At 40.5% G+C, this 24,359-nt stretch overlaps 1 protein-coding gene across 10 annotated transcripts in view; it reads right to left on the bottom strand.

Annotated features, from left to right (window-relative positions):
• Positions 1 to 24,359, bottom strand: part of PHF21A (PHD finger protein 21A) — a 199,848-nt gene that overhangs the window by 36,225 nt on the left and 139,264 nt on the right. For 8 of the 10 annotated variants that reach the window (XM_081241377.1, XM_081241371.1, XM_081241373.1 and 5 more), the window contains 4 exons: positions 19,950 to 20,150; positions 13,257 to 13,508; positions 11,969 to 12,058; positions 7,541 to 7,834 (listed from right to left, as the gene is read on the bottom strand). In XM_081241377.1, coding sequence (XP_081097503.1) covers positions 7,541 to 7,834; positions 11,969 to 12,058; positions 13,257 to 13,508; positions 19,950 to 20,150 — 837 coding nt within the window. The remainder of the gene's footprint in view (positions 1 to 7,540; positions 7,835 to 11,968; positions 12,059 to 13,256; positions 13,509 to 19,949; positions 20,151 to 24,359) is intronic. The other 2 variants (XM_081241372.1, XM_081241380.1) reach the window with 2 other exon arrangements.

Genomic DNA, 24,359 nt, shown 5'->3' on the forward strand with positions numbered 1-24,359 from the left:
TTTAAAAAAATCAATGTAATATACCACGTTAATAAATGAAGGCAAAGAAAAACGATATGATCATCTCAGTTAATGCAGAAAAAGCATTTGTGAAAATCCAACACCCATTCATGACACAAACACTCAGAAAACTAGGAACAGAAGGGAACTTCCTCAACTTTATAAAGGGCATTTATGTGAAAGTATAGCTAGCATCATACTCAATGGTGAAATACTGAAAGCTTTCCCTCTGAGATCAGGAACAAGAGACCTATGCCCACTTTCATCACTGCTATTCAACATTATAGTGGAAATTCTAGCCAGAGCAATTAGGCAAGAAAAAGAAATATAAGGCATCCAAATTAGAAAGGAACATATAAACCTATCTCTTTTTGCAGAGGACATGATCTTATATATACATAAAATCCCAAAGAGTCCACAAAACAACTACTATAGCTAATAAATGAACTCAGGAAAATTGTGAGGTACAAGATCAACACAAAAACCAGCTGTATTTCTAATACATGGTAATTCATAATAGCAATGAACAATCAATCCCAATAGGAAATTAAGAAAACAACTCAATTTACAATATCATCCAAAAGAATAAAATACCTAGGAATAGGGACTTCCCTGGTGGTGCAGTGGTTAAGAATCCACCTGCCAATGCAGGAGACATGGGTTCAAGCCCTGGTCCAGGAAGATCCCACATGCCACAGAAGCAACTAAGCCCGTGCGCCACAACTACTGAGCCTGTGATCTAGAGCCTGTGAGCCACAACTACTGAACCCATGTGCCACAACTACTGAAGCCCGCATGACTAGAGCCCGTGCTCTGCAACAAGAGAAGCCACTGCAATGAGAAGCCCGCGCACCGCAACGAAGAGTAGCCCCCACTCGCCACAACTAGAGAAAGCCTACACGCAGCAATGAAGACTCAATGCAGCCAAAAATAAACAAATAAAAAATAAATAAATTTATTAAAAAAAAACAAAAACAAAAAGAAAACCTAGGAGTAAATTTAACCAAGGAGGTGAAAGACTTGTACACTGAAAAGTATAAAACACTGCTGAAGAAATAAAGAAAACCTAAGTAAATAGAAAGACATCATGTTCAAGGACTGGAAGACAGAATATTGTTCAGATGGCAATACTATGCAAAGCAATCTACAGATTCAATACAATTCCTATCAAAATTCCAACAGCCCCTTACCCCACCCTTTTTTTGCAGAAAGACTGGAAAAGCCAATTCTCAAGTTCACGTAGAGCTGCAAGGGTCCCTGAATAGCCAAAACAATATTGAAAAAGAAAAAAGTTGGAGGATTCATAGTTCCTGATGTCAAAACTTACTACAAAACTATAGCAATTGGGCTTCCCTGGTGGCGCAGTGGTTAAGAATCCGCCTGCCAATGCAGGGGACACGGGTTCGAGCCCTGGTCCAGGAAGATCCCACATGCCGCGGAGCAACTAAGCCCGTGCGCCACAACTACTGAGCCTGCGCTCTAGAGCCCGCGAGCCACAACTACTGAGCCCACGTGCTGCAACTACTGAAGCCCGTGCACCTAGAGCCCATGCTCTGCAACAAGAGAAGCCACCGCAACGAGAAGCCCGCCCGCCGCAACGAAGAGTAGCCCCCGCTTGCCACAACCAGAGAAAGCCCGCGCGCAGCAACAAAGACCCAACGCAGCCTAAATAAATAAATTTATAAAAAAAAAAACAAAAAACTATAGCAATTAAGACAGTGTGGTTGGTACTGGCATAAGGACAGATATATAGACCAACAGAATAGGACTGAGAGTCCAGAAATAAACCCATACATCCATGGCCAATAGATTTTCAATAATGACGCAATGATCATTCAAATGGGGACAGAATAGTTTCTTCAACAAATAGTGCTGGGAGAACTGGATATCCACCTGCAAAAGAATAAAGTTGGACCCTTGTTTCACCCTATATACAGAAATTAAGTCAAAATGGATTACTGACCTAAATATAAGAGCTAAAACCATACAACTCTTAGAAGAAAAATTAGGGATACATCTTCATGACCTTAGATGTGACGATGGATTCTTAGCTATGACACCAAAAGCACAAGCAACAAAAGAAAAAATTTAAAAACTTTTGTGCATCAAAGGACATTAGAAAGTGAAAAGACAACCTATATATTGAGAGAAAATGTTTTCAAGTTACATATCTGATAAGGATCCAGTATCCAGATTATATAAACAACTCTTACAACTCAACAACAAAAACATGAACAACCCAGTTTAAAAACTGGCAAAAGGGCTTCCCTGGTGGCTCAGTGGTTGAGAGTCCGCCTGCTGATGCAGGGGACACGGGTTCGTGCCCCGGTCCGGGAAGATCCCACATGCCGCGGAGCGGCTAGGCCCGTGAGCCATGGCCGCTGGGCCTGCACGTCCGGAGCCTGTGCTCCGCAACGGGAGAGGCCACAACAGTGAAAGGCTTGCATACCGCAAAAAAAAAAAAAAAAAAAAAAAACTGGCAAAGAACTCAGAGATTTCTCCAAAGAAAATTTACATATGGCCAACGAGCACGTGAAAAGATGCTGAACAACGTTAATTATTAGGGAAATGCAAATCAAAATCACAATGTGATATCACTTCACACCCACTAGGATGGCTATAATTTTTTTAAAAAGGAAAATAGTAAGTGTTGGTAAGGAGGTGGACAAAATGGAACACTCATACCTTGCTGGTGGGAATGTAAAGTGATTCAGTTGCTGTGGAAAACAGTTTGGCAGTTCCTCAAAAAGTTAAACATAGAATTACCATATGATCCAGCAATTCCACTTGTAGGTATATACCCCAAAGAATGGGAAATAAGTGCTCAAACAAATACTAGTGCATTAATAGTCACAGCAACACTATTCCCAATAGCCAAAAGGTGAAAATAATCCAAATCTATCAATGGATGAATGGATAAACAAATTGTGGTATACACATACAAATGGAATACTATTAGACTATTAATAAGGAATGGAGTACTAATACATGTTACAATATGGATAAATTTTAAAACATTATGCTAAGTAAAGAAACCAGATACAAAAGGTCACATGCTGTATGAGCCCATCTATATGAAATACCCAGAATAGGTAAATTTATAGAGACAGAAAGCAGACTGGTGATTGCTAGAGGCAGGGGAGGAGCAAATGAGCAGTAACTACTTAATGAGTACTGAGTTTCATTTTGGGGTAATAAAAATGTTTTGGAACTAGACAGAGGTGGTAGTTGCCCAACATTGTGAAAGTACTAAATGCCACTGAGTTGTTCACTTTAGCATGGTTAATTTGATGTGATGAGAATTTCACCTCAATTAAAAAAACAATTAGGTTGGGAAACAAACAAAAAAGATTAAGCTAAAAGTATGGTCTCTATCAGAGATTATAAACCACTATCCAGAGGTGAAGCTGTCCGGCAGGTGTTATTTTTTGCCTACATGGTGTTTAAACAGTTACTGATATATATATATTTTTTTTGTTTGTTTGTTTTTAATCTCAAAAGTATATCTTGAAATCTCCCAAAATATCTGGATTTCTGGCTTTTCTTGAAAAAGTTTTCATATGATAAAAACTGGCTATTGTCAAAAAGTTGCTGCCTCCTTGAGATGGAGTATATTACTTTGCACTTTACCACAGTCTCTTCTACCTTCTATTATCTTTTGACACCAAGGCCAAATTGTCGATTTTGTCATGCTTGTCTTACTAGTTCAAAGAAATGAAGAGTGGGATATCTCTTGGACTCATGTTCCCATTGAAAGTGAAAAAAAATCTACTTGTTTACTCCCAGTCTGTTTTACTCATTTATTGATATATTTCCTACTTTGCATCTGTACGAATTTGCAAATCCTGTTCTTTTTTGGTTTTACAAAGATAAAAACCAAAAACTCTGGATAGAACTAAATTAGCCATTTATATCCCTGAATTACAAAATTCATCTTTTAAGGCTGGGCTGCATGAATAATGAAAGTTAGGCACTTGAAAAATTTTCAAATGTACAAATCGTTTCCTCAGTCAAGGTTAAAAAAATTTGGATTGAGGGCAAAGAGTTACCACCTCAAGTTTCCTTAAAGGGAAGACTGGGATTTGAGGCTAATACATTGGATAATACTCTCAACTTGGAAGTACTCTTTTTTTTAGAGGACACTGTGTAGGTTCCTATACAAAATATAGATGGAAGTAGGGGAATGGGTGGCAATCTGACAAATTTTCCCATAGAACCTAGGATTTTTTTCAGTAGCCTAGCCTTAGGGACATACATAGATGTCTTTGTTGCAGGGAATGGGGTGGGGTGACGTGGATAATAAATGAATATAATCCCTCAGAACTAAATGCGTCAGACACAGTCTAACGGACTTTAAGCTCTTTACATCATTCCACCATCCACAGGTGTTTCGCCCCATTTCACAGACTGCTGGAGAGGAAAAAGACATAACGGGAGGCAGTGTGGGTGCCATGATATAAGTCTGTCTGGCTTTATCTGCCTTTCTGCTTAAGTATGTTTCTAGCCTCAAAGCTCTTTAAACTCTACCACTCAGTTTCTCACAGCCACAATGTAATGTGGCTTCTGATAAGGGATAAGACAGGTTCTCTTATCTAGGGTGGATAAGGAAGTTGGGGATGCCTGATGGGGGGAAGGAGAAGTGAGACCACTGTTGTTACAGCTGACGCTGCCTCTCCCTTTCCTATGCCTACGTGAAACTACACGACCTGCCACGCTTCCTCCCCTGGAGGCAGAGCCACAGTGCCTGCCCCAGACCAAGCTCTGTGAGGGTACAGGCTTTGACCTCCCAACCCTTGTGTTAGCACATGCCGCATGGCAGCTGGCACAGAATCAACATTTTTTTATTAAGTGACTGTTATCACCCTAAACAAAAGAGTAGCAAGCAGAAAGGAACCCATCTAGCCTGGCCACAGAGAGAATGTTGGACACAGGTTTTGATGACTCTATGTGTAGGCTGTAAGTGGTACTTCCATGGCTACATAATGCTCATCTATGGGATCTCTTAACAGCTATAAATGAGATACTGGAAATGAAACATGGGAAAAAAAAGGATAGTAGAAAGATCTGAAGTAAGAGAATTCTGAGAATGGAGTCTAAAGAGAATCCTTGCTGACTGAGCTTGATAACCTGTAAGACTGCTGTGCCAGGTGGCCTGCTAAACTAAAACAGCAATGACTACATTCCTCTATTAGATCAACAAGAAGAAAGACCATGGAATTCACTGCTAGAAAATAATTTTTTTTTTATTTTTAAGAATTCATGGGTACCTTTTTATGATATTTTTATAATTAAAATGAAAAGCTCTATCAATATGTAAGGCTGAGATATGAAAAGACATTCAAGATCTAATAAGAAAAAAAAGCAAGTTACAAAGTAATATATAGTTTGATTTTGTCTTTTCCTTTAAAAAGAAAATATGTGGAGGAGTATAATCTAAACTGCTAACAGTAACTTTGGAGGGTAAAATTATGGGAGAAATTTACTCTCTTCAATGATTATGAGGGGATACATTTCTACAATATATATTTCTGTAACGTTTGAGCTTTCCTTTATAGTGAACAGGTATCATCTTTGTAATCAGAAAAAATAAGAAACGTAAAAGTGAAATGAAACTGAAGGTTCTTGTCTCCTAAAAATATCTTTATCAAAAAAGAGGTCAAAGATAAATAATATTTAATAATTTAAAGTAATGATTCGCGGGACTTCCCGGGTGGCGCAGTGGTTAAGAATCTGCTGCCAATGCATGGGACACGGGTTCGAGCCCTGGTCGGCAAAGATCCCACATGCCGTGGAGCAACTAAGCCCGTGCACCACAACTACTGAGCCTGCGCTCTAGAGCCCGCAAGCCACAGCTACTGAGCCTGCGTGCCACAACTACTGAAGCTTGCGCACCTAGAGCCCGTGCTCCACAACAAGAGAAGCCACCACAATGAGAAGCCTGCACATCACAGCAAAGAGTAGCTTCTGCTCTCCACAACTAGAGAAAGCCCACGAGCTGCAACGAAGACCCAACGCAGCCAAAATTAACTAAATAAATAAATTTAAATAAATAAGTAAAATAATGTTTCAAAACCACATTCTTTACAACTCTCATGCTCCTCAGAGGTCATCCTTTGAGAGCCAGCACGGGACACGATGGCAGCTGGTCTACAAACATGCCCCCACCCAAACTCCTAAGCCTGGGCATCTTATTTTCATTATTTTAACACTGAAGTTCTGCTGAGAATAAATTTGAAAACTCCTGATCTAAAATACATGTAAGTAATTTATCTCTAAATGTTCCTCAAAGCATTTTCTGGGGTGTGAGTAGCCTCCCCAGGAATAGAGATGTGTTCTTGCTGGTATTTCCTGATACAAGATTTTGGTACCCAGGTTCTTAGTGCCAGATCGGCCACATTTATGAGCTGCCTGGGCAGAAAGCTGGTATTCCATGCATAAGGCTCCTCTGTTCAAGGCGGCCAAGGCAGCAGGAAGCCTTCTCATTCCCCACCACCTGGCCAGCCTCTCTGAATCATGGTCAGCCATCCAGAAGCAGAAGATTCAGGATCATCAGAGACTATTTTCAGATGAATGAGAACTCAAGCCTGAGCAATAAGAAATAGAGCAATGACTTTCTCACTGTTGTGGCCTCTCCCGTTGCGGAGCACAGGCTCTGGACGCACAGACTCAGCGGCCATGGCTCACGGGCCCAGCCGCTCTGTGGCATGTGGGATCTTCCCGGACCGGGGCACGAACCTGTGTCCCCTGCATCGGCAGGTGGACTCTCAACCACTGCGCCACCAGGGAAGCCCGGGCAATGACTTTTTAAATCAACTTTCTTGGAAGAGCTTTTCTTTCCAAAATTCTTCTTTCTTGTCACTGGTCTTTCTTTAAATAGAATATGGTGACTGCCTATAAATCCTTTTTCTTGGTTTTAGAAATCTTTCTGTCATAGAACCCTTAAGTATTTTTGGAGGTTACCTGTATTTCTATAGACTTGTGTTTTTAGGAGAAAATCTGATTTTAGAAATATAAATGAAAGGCTTCAATATCTGAGCTAAAATGTCTGTATCCTCTAGAGTTAAAAGAATGAATTTTAGAAATCTTAATTTTTTCATTGGCTCCTCATTGTCTGTAATAACCAGGGAAAATCTTTGAAATGAAATCCTTTTCCTTGCTTTGTTTATTCTTCCTAACTTTCATAGTGATATCCTCATCTGGATTCTTACTGGGCCGAAATGAATATAGCATTTTCTGTTTACTACCTTATCTGTGCTTCCTGACTGAGGGCAGCAGAACCCATCTGTGAATTTCTGCTTCAGAACCAGCAGGGGGAGCTCATTTACACAGGAATCAAAATTCATCTATAAGGGGATGGTGGGTAAAGCAACCCAACTTTCAGTAAGAACAGCTCTTTTGCATTGGGGATAAATTATCACCTGATAAGTAACAGACAATGGTGCTAACATAAAGAGCCACTGAGAAGATAAAGACCCCTTACAGACTGACCAGCCTCAAGGGCAAAGCTACTACCCAAAGCAGGTGCATACTCTGCCTGTACCTGTTTTTCAAGGCTCGGCTTGCTAAGCTGTACAGTTTGAGGTCCAGCGAGTCTGGTGCCTGGAGTAGCTATCACAATGCTGGTGAGCTGGGCCATGGGGAACGTTTTGGCTATGGTTGCAGTCTGCCCATTGACGACACGGACGGGGTGGATGGAATTCTGGGAGGTAGGGAGGGTTGTGGGAGTGAACTTGGTCAGCATGACAGGCCTCTGGATAAGCTGAGGAGCTGCAAGCATGGGAGGAGGCGCTGGGGCAATAGGAATGTTATTCTGGGCCACAGGCTTAGGTCGAACCTATGGAGAAAGAAAGAATAATTATTGCATGACTTAAACTTCTCAAGTCCTATAAATCTCAGACATTGCCAGATCCTCTACACTATATATGTGAGTGAAATGGTATTCAGTACAAATATTAATATCCATTTTAGTATTATCAATTCTATAGACCTCAGCATGTATAATATTACAAAGATGCATCAGCTCTTAAGAGGATCCAGATGTTACCCTAGAATGTAGTTTTTCTGATTCCAAACCGTAGCTCCCTCTCCTATACCATGCCGCCTCTTCAGGCGGAGGTCAAATGCCTAATCCAGAGACTGGTCCCACCCAGAACTTGTGCCCAGTATGGTAATAATGCTGCCAATGCCCTTAATTCACGTTCTAAATTTCTTCATATCCACAGCTCAGTTCACTCCCATCTCTGGCCCTCTAACTCCCTGTTCTTGGCCGCTCCTTCTCTAAGTCTCCTTTGTGGCTTCCTCTACCTCTGCCCAATCCAAAATATAAATATTTCTCAGGGTTTTGTCCTGGTACCCCTCTTCTTCCCAATGTCCTCACTCCTCCTGGGAACTCTCACTGCGTCCTACAGCTTCAGTTACTATCTATATACTAAAGACTTCCACACTTGTGTCTCAGGACCACACAGTTCCTTAACTTCAGAGTCATTTATTCAACTCCCTGTTATACATCTCTGCTTGGAAATTTCACAAGAAGTTCAAAATCAGCATGTCCAAAACTCATCAACTTCTTCTTCCAATCTTTTCTTCTTCCTATAATCATTCCCTCAGTAAATGCCCCTTTCTTACTAAAGAAACTTCAGAATCATTCCTAATGCTTCCTACTCTGCCTCTACTTCCTAAATCCTTCTCAGATATGTCTACTTGCTATCCTCACTACCACTACTTTAGCTGTGTTTGTTTTACGGAAACAGTGGCAGAAAACTGTGATTAAAAACATGGGATCAGGGCTTCCCTGGCGGTGCAGTGGTTGAGAATCCGCCTGCCGATGCAGGGGACATGGGTTCGTGCCCCGGTCTGGGAAGATCCCACATGCCGCAGAGCGGCTAGGCCCGTGAGCCATGGCCGCTGAGCCTGCGCGTCCGGAGCCTGTGCTCCGCAACGGGAGAGGCCACAACAGTGAGAAGCCCGCATACCGCAAAAAAAAAAACATGGGATCAGCCTTGCCTGGGTTCAAATTCTGGTTCTACCACTTACTAGCTAGCTGTGTAACCTAAGATAACACACCTAATCTCTCTAAGAGTATTTTTCAAACTTTCTAAACTGTGACCTGTGGGCAAAATCCTTTCTCCTTATGCATAAGGATTTCACCTTCAGTTAACTCTCTAGCTGTACACCCCTGGAAACCTGATAAGGGAAGAATGTCAACTATGTTAGCAGGCAACCCTGCTTATGGTACAAATGACCTCTTGCTGCTAAATCAAATCTAACATTTCCATTACTTGCAAAAAGCAGAGATGGAAATACGTTATTAAAAATCAACGTTTTTAAGTTGTTTAAAAAAAAAAAAAAGACGATGAGACACCCTGCTTTGGGCTTCCTGAAATGGGGTGACTCTTGTAACTGTGCCTGTCCACTGCGGGGACCTTGAAAGCCATGCCTATGGAATTGTTATAAGATGTATTAGGCTCCTGTAAGGCATAAGATTTCTGTGCTAGGGTGGCTCTCCCACTGACCTGATAAAGATCTCACTTCCCTGTACCTGAGCAGTCCCTGGATAGCGTAGAGACTATTACATGGACTGCTATAGGGATTCCTACTGAAGAAGCCGTCTTGCTGGCAAGCTCTGGTTTCTGTCCTGTATCATTCCAAGTAGACTGGTGCCAAGTGTGGCCTTTGATAGTCTTGTGAGTCTGAATATTTAGCTGCATCTAAGACAACCCTAGAGTGTGTGCTGCGGATACACAACAGGAAATATGTTTCACGCTGTAACCAATACGCGTACATAGATATTTATCTATACCTCTATAACATAAAAACTTCATGAAACAATACTTATGTGCTACATACTCTAACATTTCCTATTGTTTTGTTCATTTTACTTAAAAACTCTGGTTACAATCCACTAAATTGATTTCACAGCCTACTAATGGGTCATGCCCCACCATTTGAAAAACAAAGACTAAGCCTTAGATTCTTATTCTTAGATTCTTACCTGAATACCTACTTTCACAGAGTTGTTGTGAGGATTAAAATAGATAACCCATGTACAGTGCCTAGTGCAGTAAGTGGCACATAGCAAGATTCTCTAAATATTAGTTATTGTTATTGCTGACAATGTCCTATTTTTCCTGCCACATTCTTGACAATCTCCAATCTATTCTCCACACAGTGGTAAGAGGGAATTTTCTAAAACAAAAAATCTGGTCATGTCAAACACCTGTTTGAAAGTAATTTAATGGATCCTCACTGTTCCTAGGTAAGGCCCTAATTCCTATATAGCCTACAAGGTTCCAAAGGCTTTGGCCTATGGGCTTCTCCAGCCTCACCTTACTCTAGCCTGAGTCAGCCACATGGCCCACTGTGCTCAGCCACACCAAATTTCCTTTGGTTCCTTAAGCCTACATGTCTCTCTGCATTGAGGGCTTGCATATAGGCTCTTCTCTCTGCCTGGGACATTTTTCTTCTTCCCCCAAAACTTTCTCAAGCTAACTTCACTAGGATTTTAGGTCTAAGATGGAATGTCAACTCTTCAAGGAAACTTTCTGTAATATTCTAAGAATGAGTTGGCTGTCCTTCCCATGTATTCTCAGACTACCCTGTACTTCCCATAATGGACACAGTAATTGCCTGTACATGTGTCTGAAGCTCTATGAGGCTGAGAACTATCTTGAAAACTTCATATCCATAGTTCTTAGTGCTCTTTTGATACCTAAGGTATTCATTAAGAATTTATCTGATAGATGATTGAAATAATCTTATGTTAGCATTGCCCATCCCCTCCCCAGAAGCAATTCAGAAATCACTTATGGCCACTGACCACACACATCCTTTCCCTTCTCTCTTTGCCTGAAAGCTGAGGCTTCAGACAGGAACACCCAATCTTTCTACCAGGCAAGTCAACTCCTCTCAAGGTCCAGACTGGGACAATCATGACATTCTGCCTTAAGAATGGTGAGTTCAGCCAATTGCTGGAAGAATACTCTCATGAGAATATGGGTAGAGTTGCTTGGGTCTAGGTAGAAAGTTCCCTGTGTAGCATCCTAGTCTGAATCTTTATCATCAAGACTTTGTGTTTAAGAAGGATGCTCTATGTCATCACTTTCCAGAGTAGAACCAAACGCTTCCTACCAGTTCGTGTCACTATTGTCTCCTTCCCTACTCTCCCTGGCATACAGCCGGTGGGGTGGGAGGTTGTGGGGAAGAAGTGGTAACTGCGTTCCTTCCCCACTGGCAGGCAGTTCTGGCTAAATTCTTCCAGTAAGTCAACGTTGTAAGGTTTAAAATGGCACTATCTTAATTATTTTAAATTTAGGAAAATTTCCCTTTCCTTACATCCCTCTGCTACGGCCTTTCATCATTGCTAAGAAACCCTGATGATAAAACAAGCTTCTTCTCACACAGATGTAGAGAACCAAGGGGGGAAAAGGTGGGGGTGGGACGAACTGGGAGATTGAGATTGACATATACACACTACTATATATAAAACAGATAAACTAATAAGAACCTATTGTATAGCATAGGGAACTCAATGCTCTGTGGTGACCTAAATGGGAAGGAAATTCAAAAAGGAGGTGATACATGTATATAGCTGTATAAAGCTGATTCACTTGGCTGTACAGCAGAAACTAACACAATACTGTAAAGCAACTATGCTCCAACGAAAAAAAAAAAAAGCTTCTTCTGTGGGACTTCCCTGGTGGTCCAGTGGTTAAGACTCGGAGCTTCCACTGCAGCGGGCACGGGTTCGATCCCTAGTCAGGGAACTAAGACCCACATGCTGTGCAGTGCAGCCAAAAAAAAAAAAAAAAAAAGCTCCTTCATGGTATAGAGATCAGCAGCTAGAATCCTTAGCTAAGTGGGATCTGAATACAGCTGAACTGACAAGTGCATTACAGGCTGCTTAGAAAGGGCCCACAAGGATTTTTGTCCCACCTAACCCATCACTGGGCTTGTCAACTGATTTACTCACCTGTGGAAGAAAGTTTGGACGTGGAGTGAGTCTAGGAGGGGGGATAAACTGTGGTACTTTGATGGGCTGAGGAGGTGTTGCCTGAACCTGCTAAAAAATGAGAAAAATAAATCAGAGAGGAAAATAATTATTCAATATCAAAGATGGTATTCTTAAAGTATTTTTCAGCATCATTATTCTCTCAGTCAGATAATATTTTCTATAAGCTTTCATTGTAGAATTAATAGTCTGAATTAACACTGCCTTAAGAAACTTTTTTACTCTCCTACTTGCACGCTTTACCCCATAAAGTAAACCAACCCCATTTCTGTTTCCTTACACATCTAATGTAGAACACAGCAAGCTCAGCAATCACACAATTTCCTTTGACATTCAAGAACTCTTGCACTTATGTATTTTAAAAGTCAACACTGAATCCAAAGTAAAATCAAACTTGCTGCCTGGACAAATGGGCTTTTTCCTAATATAAGAGCTTTACATAACAGTGAATGGCTTTATTCCTATAGAGAATGTGCTAACTCTCAGCGTCCGGCTGAGTGATTTGGTTACTTCCCTAAAGATTCCTGGGTAAGTAGTAAAGCTTCACTTTAATGCCCTCTAGTTTCACTCACCACTGGTCATTATTCAAAAGCCACCAAGAGCTCTTAGCTTCCATTTTAAGAACGGACGTTTAAACTACAATTTGGGTATATTCTGAAAACAGTTTTTAGACAGTTTTACCCTAGAAATCTCAAGAACAATTTTTATTCAAGTACTTCTTCCTTCTAGGGACCTTTTTTCTGATGGACACTGGACATGGACACTGTTATTTGTGAGTTTCTTGAAAAATTTTAAAGTGCCCAACTAACTCCAGTACTTCCTGAGTGCAATTTCAAGGAAGAGTGAACTAAAAAAATTCACAGCATTTTCCCCAAATTGGTAACATAGCACCAGAGAGTTTAAGCACTCTAGTTTCACAGGAAGGAGTGTGGTTAGGATAGAGGGAGAGATACATGAAACAGTGTAAATGCCTCTGTGAAGGATATTTTCCCCCCTTAAGTCAAGTCATACTTTGGCCTCAGATAATACCTCAAAGAGTTTTGATCCTTGGTGTAAGATCACCTCTATAGTTATTTAAATAGACAGCAGGAATGCCACATTCCCTTGTCAGCCCTGAAGGGGAATTTGGTATGGTAGAAGAGTGATGGAGACTGAAAAATCCAGCAGGAGCATAAAATGGATATACTCTACAAATGCATATCCTGAACCCTCGCATGTGGGCACACATGAGTAGCAGCTGCTGGCTTACCAGAGTGACTGTGTTTTTTGCCACAATTTGGACAGCCTCTGCCCCAGGCCCAGTGACCTTACTAGACGTCTGGAGGTTGACTGGTGTGTTCTGCACATCAGTGCTGAGCACAGCCTTCTGACTGTTGATGGCGGTCACCATAGCAATGGTAGGTCTCTGGCCCACAACAGAGGCAGGCATGGTCGCAGTTGCTGCTTTCAAGACGAGAGGTAGTGTCTTTGTGGTAATCATAGAAGCTGTAGTTACAGTCTTCTAGGAGACATGGAGAACAGACATTAGGACGCTGAAGTGTCATCCCACTAAACAAAATGCTAGCCTCCAGAAGAAAACAAAGCAATAATTCTCATAATCAGTCAAGTTTCTTGGTATAACAACATTTCTTTTGTGTACATAAAGCACAGTTCTTACTACACGAAAAGGCAATCCCTAGTTTGCCAGAGTTCTCAAATTTAGCTTTAAGTTCATAGTAATAACTGCAGACTAATATGGGCACAGCGTTTTCAACAAGGAAGGGGGTGGGTTTACAGATGCAGAATATGAGTATACCTATTTCTTCTGATTTTTCTAATTCTTTGCTTGCTCTCAATTAATTTAAATTTTGTATAAGTTGCAAATCAATGAGGTACACACCATCTCTATCATTAATTGCTACAACCTCATCAATATGAAGAAAGCTATCATCTAACTCTGGATATCTGCCTCCTGTGACACAAAGGCTGGGATAAAACGACAGTGTCTTTTAATTCTTTCGAGTGTCACCCTGGAGAAGAGGAAGGGCAACTCACATAAGAATTAGTACAATTCTTGCCTCAAAGGCAGTAAATCCCAAACTCTACATAATGAAACCTATTAACCAACTAGTATAGTAAATACCAGCTCTTGATACCAAAGGGATATGAATCACAACCTACAATCTTTGCTCTGGAGGACTGCTGCAGAAGTGAGGAAAGATCCAGAAAAAGGCGACAAGGTGGAAACAAACACTGAGTTTCAGAAAGTCTTAGAGATCAGGGTCTGAACTGAGGTGAGAGGACTTGACTGATGCTCCACAAGCGATACTGCAGCTTTGAAGCTGTATTTTTCTAGACTTTCTATTAGAGTAATTAAAGGAGCCAGCTACAAAACAAGAAAATATAAACAACCTCATTTCATGGCATACACACCTATCGAATGCTACTAGTCACTCAAGATAGAGATGTTTCAGAAATGTGAAAATATACCTGGTCTAACTTGTTGGTTCTGATTTTAATATTATTTCACCTTTTTCTTCTTACTTGCACTGTTCAGTTTGGTAGCTAATAGCCTCATGCAGGTATTCAAATTTAATGAAAACAAAATAAAAATGAAAACATCAGCTCCTCAGTCACACTAGCCACATTTCACATGTTTACAGCCACACATTACTAGTGGCTACCAAACTGGACAGTGGAGCTTTCCAACACTACAGAAAGTTCTATTGGACAGCACTGCCCTCGACCAGGGAAAAGGACCCCACTCTCCCTGAAACAGATCTGAACAAATTCCTTTGTGAATTTCTATTTCAGTGTCTATGCAAGCCCTTGTGTATTATTTGGTTCTAAGTAATTTTTCTGCCTTAAACACATACATGCATGTATTATCTAATATTTTAATAACTTTTTTCTTTTAACCTAAACGATGTAATAATCTGGCCTTGTCTATCCCATCACAGCCTAACGAGCAATGCTTATTGATGCCTGCAATTAAAATCACCCAAATATGTTCCTCTTCTCTAAGTCAACAATACAAAATGGCTCATTCTCCTTGCCATTGTCCTCTCAAGTGTGAAATGGGAGTAAAAGGGGGAACACTGATGATTATTTATTTTGGGAGGTAGCAGGTCATCCTGCCTATCAGTGATGAAAACCAAATAGAAGCTAAGTGCTATTTATCATCAGAAATGTTACAGTAGTGTAGCAGCAGGACTGGCTTTATATTACCTGCTATTTTTAATATGTGTTTTTAACCCAGTGTGATATTAGCTCTCTCCATCAATTTAAAGCATTTAAATACAAAGAACTTTTGAAGTGGTGAGCAAGTCCACACCAGATAGCATTCAATCCTGGTGCCAACACAGGTTATGGAAGAAAAGCTCTAATCAGCAGAACTCACTGACGTGGATTTTAAAAACAGTCATGCATGTTGGTACTACTTTAAAAGAGGGTCAATATACTTTTGTTTAAAACATCCTTGATTCAGGTAAGTCATTAACAGTCTTTTGAATAATTTTTCTTAAAAAGTGAGTAAAACCTCAAGCTCACCTGATTTATATACTTAGCATTACCTGCAACACTAAAAAGCACTGAATTCTAACAAGTCTGTTCACATGTTAGGTTAGCATTTTTATTCTACTTTATAAATATTTGGTTGTAGCTAATTTCACTCCATGTATTCTAGCATCTACATAACTCTCTTTGTATGTAGAGGCACAAGACCTGTACTATATGCACTGATGAAAAGCTTTTGAAGAATACATTTATTTGCTAACCATTTACTGACACCAGGTATTGACACAGGTACTGCTTAGATCTTCACTCCTGGTCTGGTGCTTATTCTACTGTAAGTACTAGGGAACATAAATCAAACTCCTGGAGTTCTGAGTTTAGATGACAGAGAGAATCTAGAATTTTGATATCCAAACCTAATGAAAACCTCTGAATTGTTCTGGCAGGAGGAAGAGAAGAGAGTGAGGAAAGGTGCCCAGAAACAAAACAAAATTATTTTTATGGAAGCTGTGATTGGTTCTTGGCTGGTTGATGCTATCCAAGTATGATCACCTTCAAACGATGGCAGCAGTCTCCCCAGTTTCATAAAGGGGTTCTTTATGGACAAACCCCAAACTGCATGAACTAGAAGTTAATGCAGAAAAGACATGGTAACACGCACTAACAGCAAAATCCTTTTATGTTTTTGCTAAGTTATTGGGTTTTTTTAACCTGCAAAGCATGAGGTATTGATTTTAAAAAGATAAACTCCAATGTACAAATCGGAACTTAGAGGGATTATTACTATGGGCTCTAATTAACTTCCACATCTATTTTAGACTATTTGTTTAATTTTTTTTAAATTTTATTTATTCATTTTTGGCTGCGTTGGGTCTTCATTGCTGCGTACAGCCTTTCTCTAGTTGCAGCGAGCAAGGGGCTGCTCTTTGTTGCAGTGAGCGGGCTTCTCACTGCGGTGGCTTCTCTTGTTGCGGTGCACGGGCTTCAGTAGCTGTGGCACACGGACTCAGCAGTTGTGGCTCGAGGACTCTAGAGCACAGGCTCAGTAGCTGTGGCACACAGGCTTAGTTGCTCCGCGGCATGTGGGATCTTCCTGGACCAGGGGTGGAACCCGTGTCCCCTGCATTGGCAGGCGGATTCTTTACCACTGCGCCACCAGGAAATCCCTATTTGTTTAATTTTGAATGGAAGGTAACTGTTGTACACTCAGACAACTATCATTAGAACCCCTCCCCCTTCTGTCTATGAGGGCTTATTTTCTGTTTGATTTTATTAACTGCATGCTTCTTTACATTTGTACTCATTTAAAATGACAGAGTTGTGAATTTAAGTTGAAGGGTATGCCTGTGTTCAACTATTCTTTCATTTTTTTCTGTAGTTTGGAAAAATTTCAAAATATACATACAAACGTAAGCTGGAGTTACCTAAGTAAAGGGAACGGATCCTCCCACTCCCCCATGACCTGGTACATGCTAATCACCTGACTCAGAATAAAACACTTTCTCATCCTAGCACTTCCTCCCTGCCCATGCAGATTGCTAAATTAATAGTTAATCCTGGGCTTCCCTGATGGTGCAGTGGTTCAGAGTCTGCCTGCCGATGGAGGGGACATGGGTTCGTGCCCCGGTCCGGGAAGATCCCACATGCCGTGCAGCGGCTGGGCCCATGAGCCATGGCCGCTGAGCCTGTGCGTCCGGAGCCTGTGCTCCGCAACGGGAGAGGCCACAACAGTGAGAGGCCCGCGTACCGCAAAAAAAAAAAAAAAAAATAGTTCATCCTTTCTGGACTTAGAAATTTAGTATATGCCGTATATTAAACTTCCCATTTGTCCTTGACCTCATGAATCTTTAATGACTCCCTATGATTGCCAAAACCCCCAAAAGTTCTGCCACATATTGGAGGGCTTCCACAAGCTAGCCCCTTCCTACCTTCTGGTTTATATCCCTCTCCACCATTTCCTGGACTCCACGCTCCAGCCACATCAGCCTACTTGCTATTTCCAAGACACGCATTTACTTTTTTGACTTCTGTTCACATTGTTCTCTACACCTTGATGCTCTTCCCCCTCTGCTCCGTCACTGAAATCTCACTTATCTGTCAAGGCCCTGATCAAAAGCCACCTCCTTTATGAAGCACTCTCTGATCCTTCTAGTCAATATTACTGTCCTCTGGTATTTTCACAGGTGCTTTCATTTTATTCTTCTTTGTTAGCCTTTTACATCTTCCTCTCCTCTAAATTTGTTAAGTTCTTGAAGACAGAAATTCTGTCTTATTTACAAGACATTGCCTAGCAGAGAGCTTGCATATAGTAGAGACTCAATAAATATTTACATAATGAATGAAAATAATTATCATAGTTTACCAGATTCTAGGCAGGGACCGTTACTACCTCTTTGTATACCAGAAGCCCTCATATAAGGAGCACGTGATAAATAATGATTGACAGTTTACTATAAAAACAAAACCCAATAACCTAGAGATCTTATGGCTTTTAACATTAAACAAAATAAAATAATATAAAACAAGCTTAGCTACATCAATTAAATATATCAGGTGGGCTACCAGATGGAGGGATGCCACATAACACTGTTTTGGGGATAGCCCGAGGCCCCTCACTATTACCATCCCAAAGCAGCATAGAACTCAGATTACCAGGGAAGGAAATAGCTATTGCAAGTATTATATAAGTATTTTCTCTGATTTGTGTGATATGGAATGGTACTTGAACAGAAAGTTTCCATGGGTTAGTAGAGAAAATTCCTAGTACCAGGAAACAATGAATTCTACCACACTCCTTCCATGTAAACACTTTCTGATCAAATTGTACTTTGAGAAGAGAACAACCAATCCAACTCTGTTTAAAACTCCAAAAGAAGTAAACTGATAGGCAATCTTTTAGAATAAATACAAGTGCTGGTCAGGGGGGTTTTAAAGTCAGTTTGAATGCCTAATTTCCAAATAGCCTTGGAGATTAGGGTAAAAATGATGTAGGCCACTCTAGCTACCTGATTTACAACAGGGATTCTTCATTTTCCTTCTTTGGCATTTTATATAATGTTGGCATTTCCTTTTTTGGTATTGTATGGCAGTCTACAGTAGCGAATGGGCAGAATTTTTAACCAGAACATCTGGGTTCAAATCTTGGCTCCACCATATAATAGATATATGATTTTAGGTAATTACTTAATCTTTCTGTGCCTTAGTTTTCTTTTCTAAAAAACAGGGATAATAATAATACTGTCCTTAGTAGGTATGGGGTGAGGACTGTGTATCTTATACATGTAGAGTGCTTAGGGGAATGCCAGTATATAGTAACCTCTGTTAACTGTTCACTATCTTTAGTAATCGTCAGTATTTTTGTAAGTAATGTATTTTTCATTTGCAAAATATTGTATATGAACCAGCCCAATGTCCATAAGTGGTGACTAACCAAGTAAACTAAAATCTTTTTCTCTACATATAGATACAGTGAAGATGGTGTTGGTGGGTGAGAGGTGTCCATGCTTAGGTTTCAGAAGATCCCGAAGTCTTTGAAACCATGTGCAAAAATGACTGTATTAGGTGTGAGTGTGTATTTTTCCAGGGAGGGAATCCATGGCTTTCAACAGAGTCTTAAAGGAGTCTGGGACCTCCAAAGATCAAGAACCACTGCTCAAGTGTCCCATTTTAAAAGGTATGCCCACACTACATATCAGTATGTGGAGATCAAGCTTGAATACTTTTCTTAATAGAAACATTCCCAAATATGTCCTTTTTGTGTGTCTTGATTGCCTCAATATCCTTACATTATACGGTAGTGTAAATGCCCTTTTCAGTAAAATCATTTGCACAGCTACACCAATTAGCATATTATTAGGCTTCCCACTCCTTAGTACTATTTTTGACCTGTAGCTTCCATTTCAGATTTCCTTTAGTATATGAGAACAGATACATATTCTCATATGAGATGAACTGGACTTGGAAATGAATATTTCACTTCTATGAAACAGACCACCTTCTAAATGCCTCTTTCTACCTGGTTCCATGGGTATTGATCCTGGAATATCTCCACACCTAAAATTGCTAAGAATTCCAGAAAAACAATTCCTGAGGGTCAAGTCACACAGACTTTTAGAACAAGTGCAAATAAATACTTCCAGAAGTTCAAAAGAAGACTTTAATTCTGTTCTAATACAGAGAAGTGATTTTTCGTTGTCACTGATTACCTTTTCTCCTTCTTTGGACAGATGGGAAATCAGTTTAACTTTTACTCCTTGGTAATGTCATTTCCTTCAGGCAATGAATTTCAAGTGATTATCATCCCAGTACAGTATAAAAAAGTAACCAAAATAACCTTTGTTTAGTGTTGGTTGAGGTTGTTAACATAGTCTGAAAGAAGACCTAGTTCTCCATGACCCATAGCAAATCAGCCTACAGCACGAAGCCCGAGGTGCTCCATCCACACTTGTACCTGTGAAGCAGTCAGGCTGGGAGAGGATGCAGCCGACTGGGCGTGGTGGTGGTACTGCTGTTGCTGCTGTAGCTGCTGTAGTGGTTGCTGCTGTGCTGTTTGTAGTTTGTTTTCAGATTGTGGCAATGGCTGTATTTGGAACTTGTCTGGTTGTTCTTGCTTTACTATCAGGTTCTTCCGAAGCTGTTCAACTACTCTTTTCTACAAAGGAGGACAAAAAATAATGAAATCTATCAGAATATTGTTCTATCTCAGCTGTATAGAAATAGGCAGCAATTATATGCCTCTGACATCTCTTCTGTAACTAGCTTATTCTAGATCTTGTTACATCTAAAATTTACAGATTAGACAACTGAGGAGAAACCCATGGCATAAGTAACGTTTTATATCAATCTATAAAGGGAAACAGAGGCACAGATGAGAAGAAAAGCTAATGGAGGTCACACAGCAGAGCTGAGACTCCTTGACTATTATTATTTAGTGTGCTGGGCTGGAAGGGCAGTATAACGTAGCAGTGAAGACACAACTTTGTAAACATACTGCCTCAATTCAAATTTCAGTTTTGCTACTTACCAGCTATATGATGTTCGTCAAGCCACTTAACCTATCTGTGCCTCAATTTCCTGTTCTGGAAAGATGAGGTGATTAATAATATCCTTAGGATTCTTACGAGTACCGAACTGCCTCACGTAAAGTACTCGGAACTATGAGTGGCACACACTGTTGGTCATTTATTTATTTTTTTTTGCATCTGATAACATACATACCAGTTATACTACAGTAATTTTTGTTAATCAGACAAACATCATGTATCTAATGGCAGTTTCAAACATTAAACAGACTTTTAAACAAAGAAACCTTGATCCAGCCCTATGCAATATATACAACAGACATTGTAAATAACTGAAACATGTAACTCATGAGCACTGCTTTGCTGGGACAGGATCTATGAAAACACATACATTTGCTTAGGGAGAGTAGTGTTTTAGCTATACGGGATGAAAATTTTTAATTAAGGTTTTTTGAATTTTCTGTCCTTGTTGAAATCCAAGAAAATGGTGCATTTGGAAACCTTCATTACTATAATAATACATTTCAACAAAAGGTAAGTTCCATGCGGGTACGGATTTATTTTGTTCACAACTAAACTCTGCATCTAGAACTATGGTGGCTAAGTAAATGTCCTCATTCTCTTCACATGATGTGTGAAGTGATGGAAACAAAGACCAGCAAATGGCTCAAAGAAAATATAATAACCATTTGGGGTCAGACCTGGGTTCTGACTCTCCTGCCCTAATGGCTGGAAGAAAGTATAAGCAGCACTCCTCGCCTACACTTTCAAGTGAGTTCACCAGCTGAGGTTTGTTATTTCTGACAAAAATAGATTACCGTCTTCTCATATAGATTTAAATAGAGAAGAAGTAAATGAAGATCTTTAAATAAGGGGTTAAGTGAAACCATAAGGGCTGGGTTGATTTCACATTCCTGCCTATGATTCTAACCAACTTCACTACACACACTCTCTAAAGAATCCAAACCTGCAGGTTACTTCCTTGACACATTTGAACATTAAAACATTTACAAAATGGATTTTTAAAAACTTTAAGTCAATACAAAATACATTCTTGAGAAAAAATTTAATATTTTTATTACTGATTCTTTTTAGGCAATGAAAATATCCCATGAAGGCCAATTTGGGGGGGGGGTCTGCTATACCTTGTACTCTGCTAGAACCACCTCTTTGAGCAGTTAAATATTAAAAAGAAAAGATGTAGAGTCCAAAGTCTTTCCAGAAACCATCTGCAGAATACTAAAAATGCAAATTAATAAAAAAATTCTTGTAAAAATAACTTTCAAGTCTTCAAAATCCTATTTCTCAAGTGTAAAACTCAGAGTAACTGAATAGATATAGTTTAAGAGAAGGGGAAGTAACAGTAGTGGTGGCATGGATAACTCTGAGTATCACATGTAGGCTTTATTGCTTGGTGACTGCCAGAACAATAAGACATTTAACAATTAAGTAATTGTTTAGAGTTGCTTTCAGTCCCCTCCCCAACATATTAATCAGCATTAATCAAACATATTAACAAACTAGCTAAAGTACAGCATCATTCTTAGTCCCTTTACCAAAACAAAAACAAACCCTCCCCCAGCTCAAATCAGGGGGAGGAGAGAAACCAGGAGGAAATAATACAAACACAAATGTGACACCTGCCAAAAAGTAAACGTTGAACAAAAACAGCACAGGAAACTAAATAATTACTATACCAGGCACAAAAGGAAAGGGTGTTTTTTCTCCTCTATAGCCGTTTTTAGGAAATACAGTGTGCTCTCCTACTTACTGCCTAACCGGGTTAAACTAGAAGCAAGAGACAAAGCTTGGAACCCACTCCCAGTGTTTTATACAACAGAAGGGAACAGTAGGGGAAAGAACAAGAGAGGGACGCAGGCTAGAGTACTCTGAAGCCATATGGCTTGAGCAAGGTGACAACCAATCAGAACCAGAATCAGAAACGTGGGAGTCAGTGAGTCACGATGCATTCACAACTGTTCCTCCCCCAGGGCCTGAAACAAAGCGAGGAGGGGAGATGGGATCAAAACACTCGCAAACTTTCATTAGTCCTTGAGAAGAGGAAAAAAAGAAGAGAGAGAGAGCTGTGCAGATTGGACACGGGTCAGATCATATGAGGTGGGTAATGCTTTCTTTGAAAGAAGGCACTGACATATTTCAGAGAGCCACTCAGAAATGCATTGCCCTGGCAGTCCTTGCTGTGTTCACCAGAAGACTAGAAGAATACCCAGAATATAGTTGTGCATGTCTATGAAATTTTTTTAAAAAATCAGGGGTCAGGGGAAGCACTGCTGCCTTCTGTCAAATAAACTATTCACTGCATTTTGAAAACCAATGATCTAAAGTTAGGTGAGCTCTGCAGTGGAGGCGCTCCTCAGGTGTAGAGACCCTGCACACTCTTTTAAGGACTGATTAATAAAGGAGAGTTGCCCTGTGCAGTAGCTGGCTTTTCTAGGTTCCACAGTCCAGTCTTGTTCTAGTTCAGTCTTGCAGCTCTGGCAAATACAACAGTCACATTAACTCCAGCAGGACCCTGATCTGGGTCAGTACCAGTTCTGGGTGGTGGTGAGAGCATACAGCTATAATATTTCATAAATTTTAGCTTGGAGTATCAAGCAAAGTTCTTAAGAAGCCTCATCTCCACAGGAAGTGAGACTATATTCTTTTACCATTTCTTTGTCTTAAACAAAGAAATCATGACTTCTGCTGGTCACTGATGAAGGTTATACTGGCCTAAACAACTGGATATTTTCAATGTTGTTCACATATAAAGGAGACCTTTAAACATAGCTAATTATCTTGTAATGTTATCCTGAAGCTTTCAGAAAAGGCTAAGTCTCACAAACTGGCCATTCATCACTCACTAACAAGTTAATGAGGGCTAAAAAAAAAGGGGGGGGGTAAAGCAATTACACTCCAATAAAGTTGTTAAAAAAATAAAATTAAAAGGGGGGTGGGGAACAAAAGAAAGGAAAAAGGAAAAGCTGGAAAGAATGAAGGCAGAAGAGAGAGAGAAAAGTTAACAATTTATTACCTTCTCTCCTTAATATATTTTCTATAAACAACAGGCCAATGTGCCAGGCATCCAGAATGGCAAGTACCGCCCCGCTCAATTCATCTGTCAAGAACTGCTCCATAAACCCAGAATGTGATTCCAAGCCTCCAATTCCCTTGACATTCGCATCGCTAGGTTTCATCAGGGCTTGTTCAGGCAGAAGGGTTCACAGAGCCTCTGACACATGAAGTCACAGTTTCTGAGACAGGTAGTCACCGTGATCAATATTGTGACATTCAGCGATACTATCAATGTGTTCACACGACAGCAAGACAGATTCCAAAGAAAAACACAAAAGTTTATCAGTCCGATTCAACAGAAAATCGGGTTCATTTTTCTGCTATGGAAGTCAATCATTCAAGTGCCATGGCCTTGGTCAATACAGAAGGGAGATGGAGTGGTGGAAGAACAGCCCCTACCCCTCCAATCGAGCCACCAATTTATTTCCATCCAATCCTCACACAAATTTTAGAAAGCTTCTCTCAAAAGCAAATGCAGGGCTTCCCTGGTGGCGCAGTGGTTGAGAGTCCGCCTGCCGATGCATGGGACACGGGTTCGTGCCCCGGTCTGGGAAGATCCCACATGCCGCGGAGTGGCTGGGCCCGTGAGCCATGGCCGCTGAGCCTGCGCGTCCAGAGCCTGTGCTCCGCAACGGGAGAGGCCACAGCAGTGAGAGGCCCGCGTACCGCAAAAAAAAAACAAATGCAGGCACAAGCCCTGTCCTCCACAACTAGACGCTGGTGCTTCAAGGCTCCGTTTTTCCACACAGTCACTCAAGCTTGCT

This window comes from Mesoplodon bidens (assembly GCF_964165515.1).
Source record: "Mesoplodon bidens genome assembly, chromosome: 7".
Lineage (NCBI taxonomy): Eukaryota > Metazoa > Chordata > Mammalia > Artiodactyla > Ziphiidae > Mesoplodon > Mesoplodon bidens.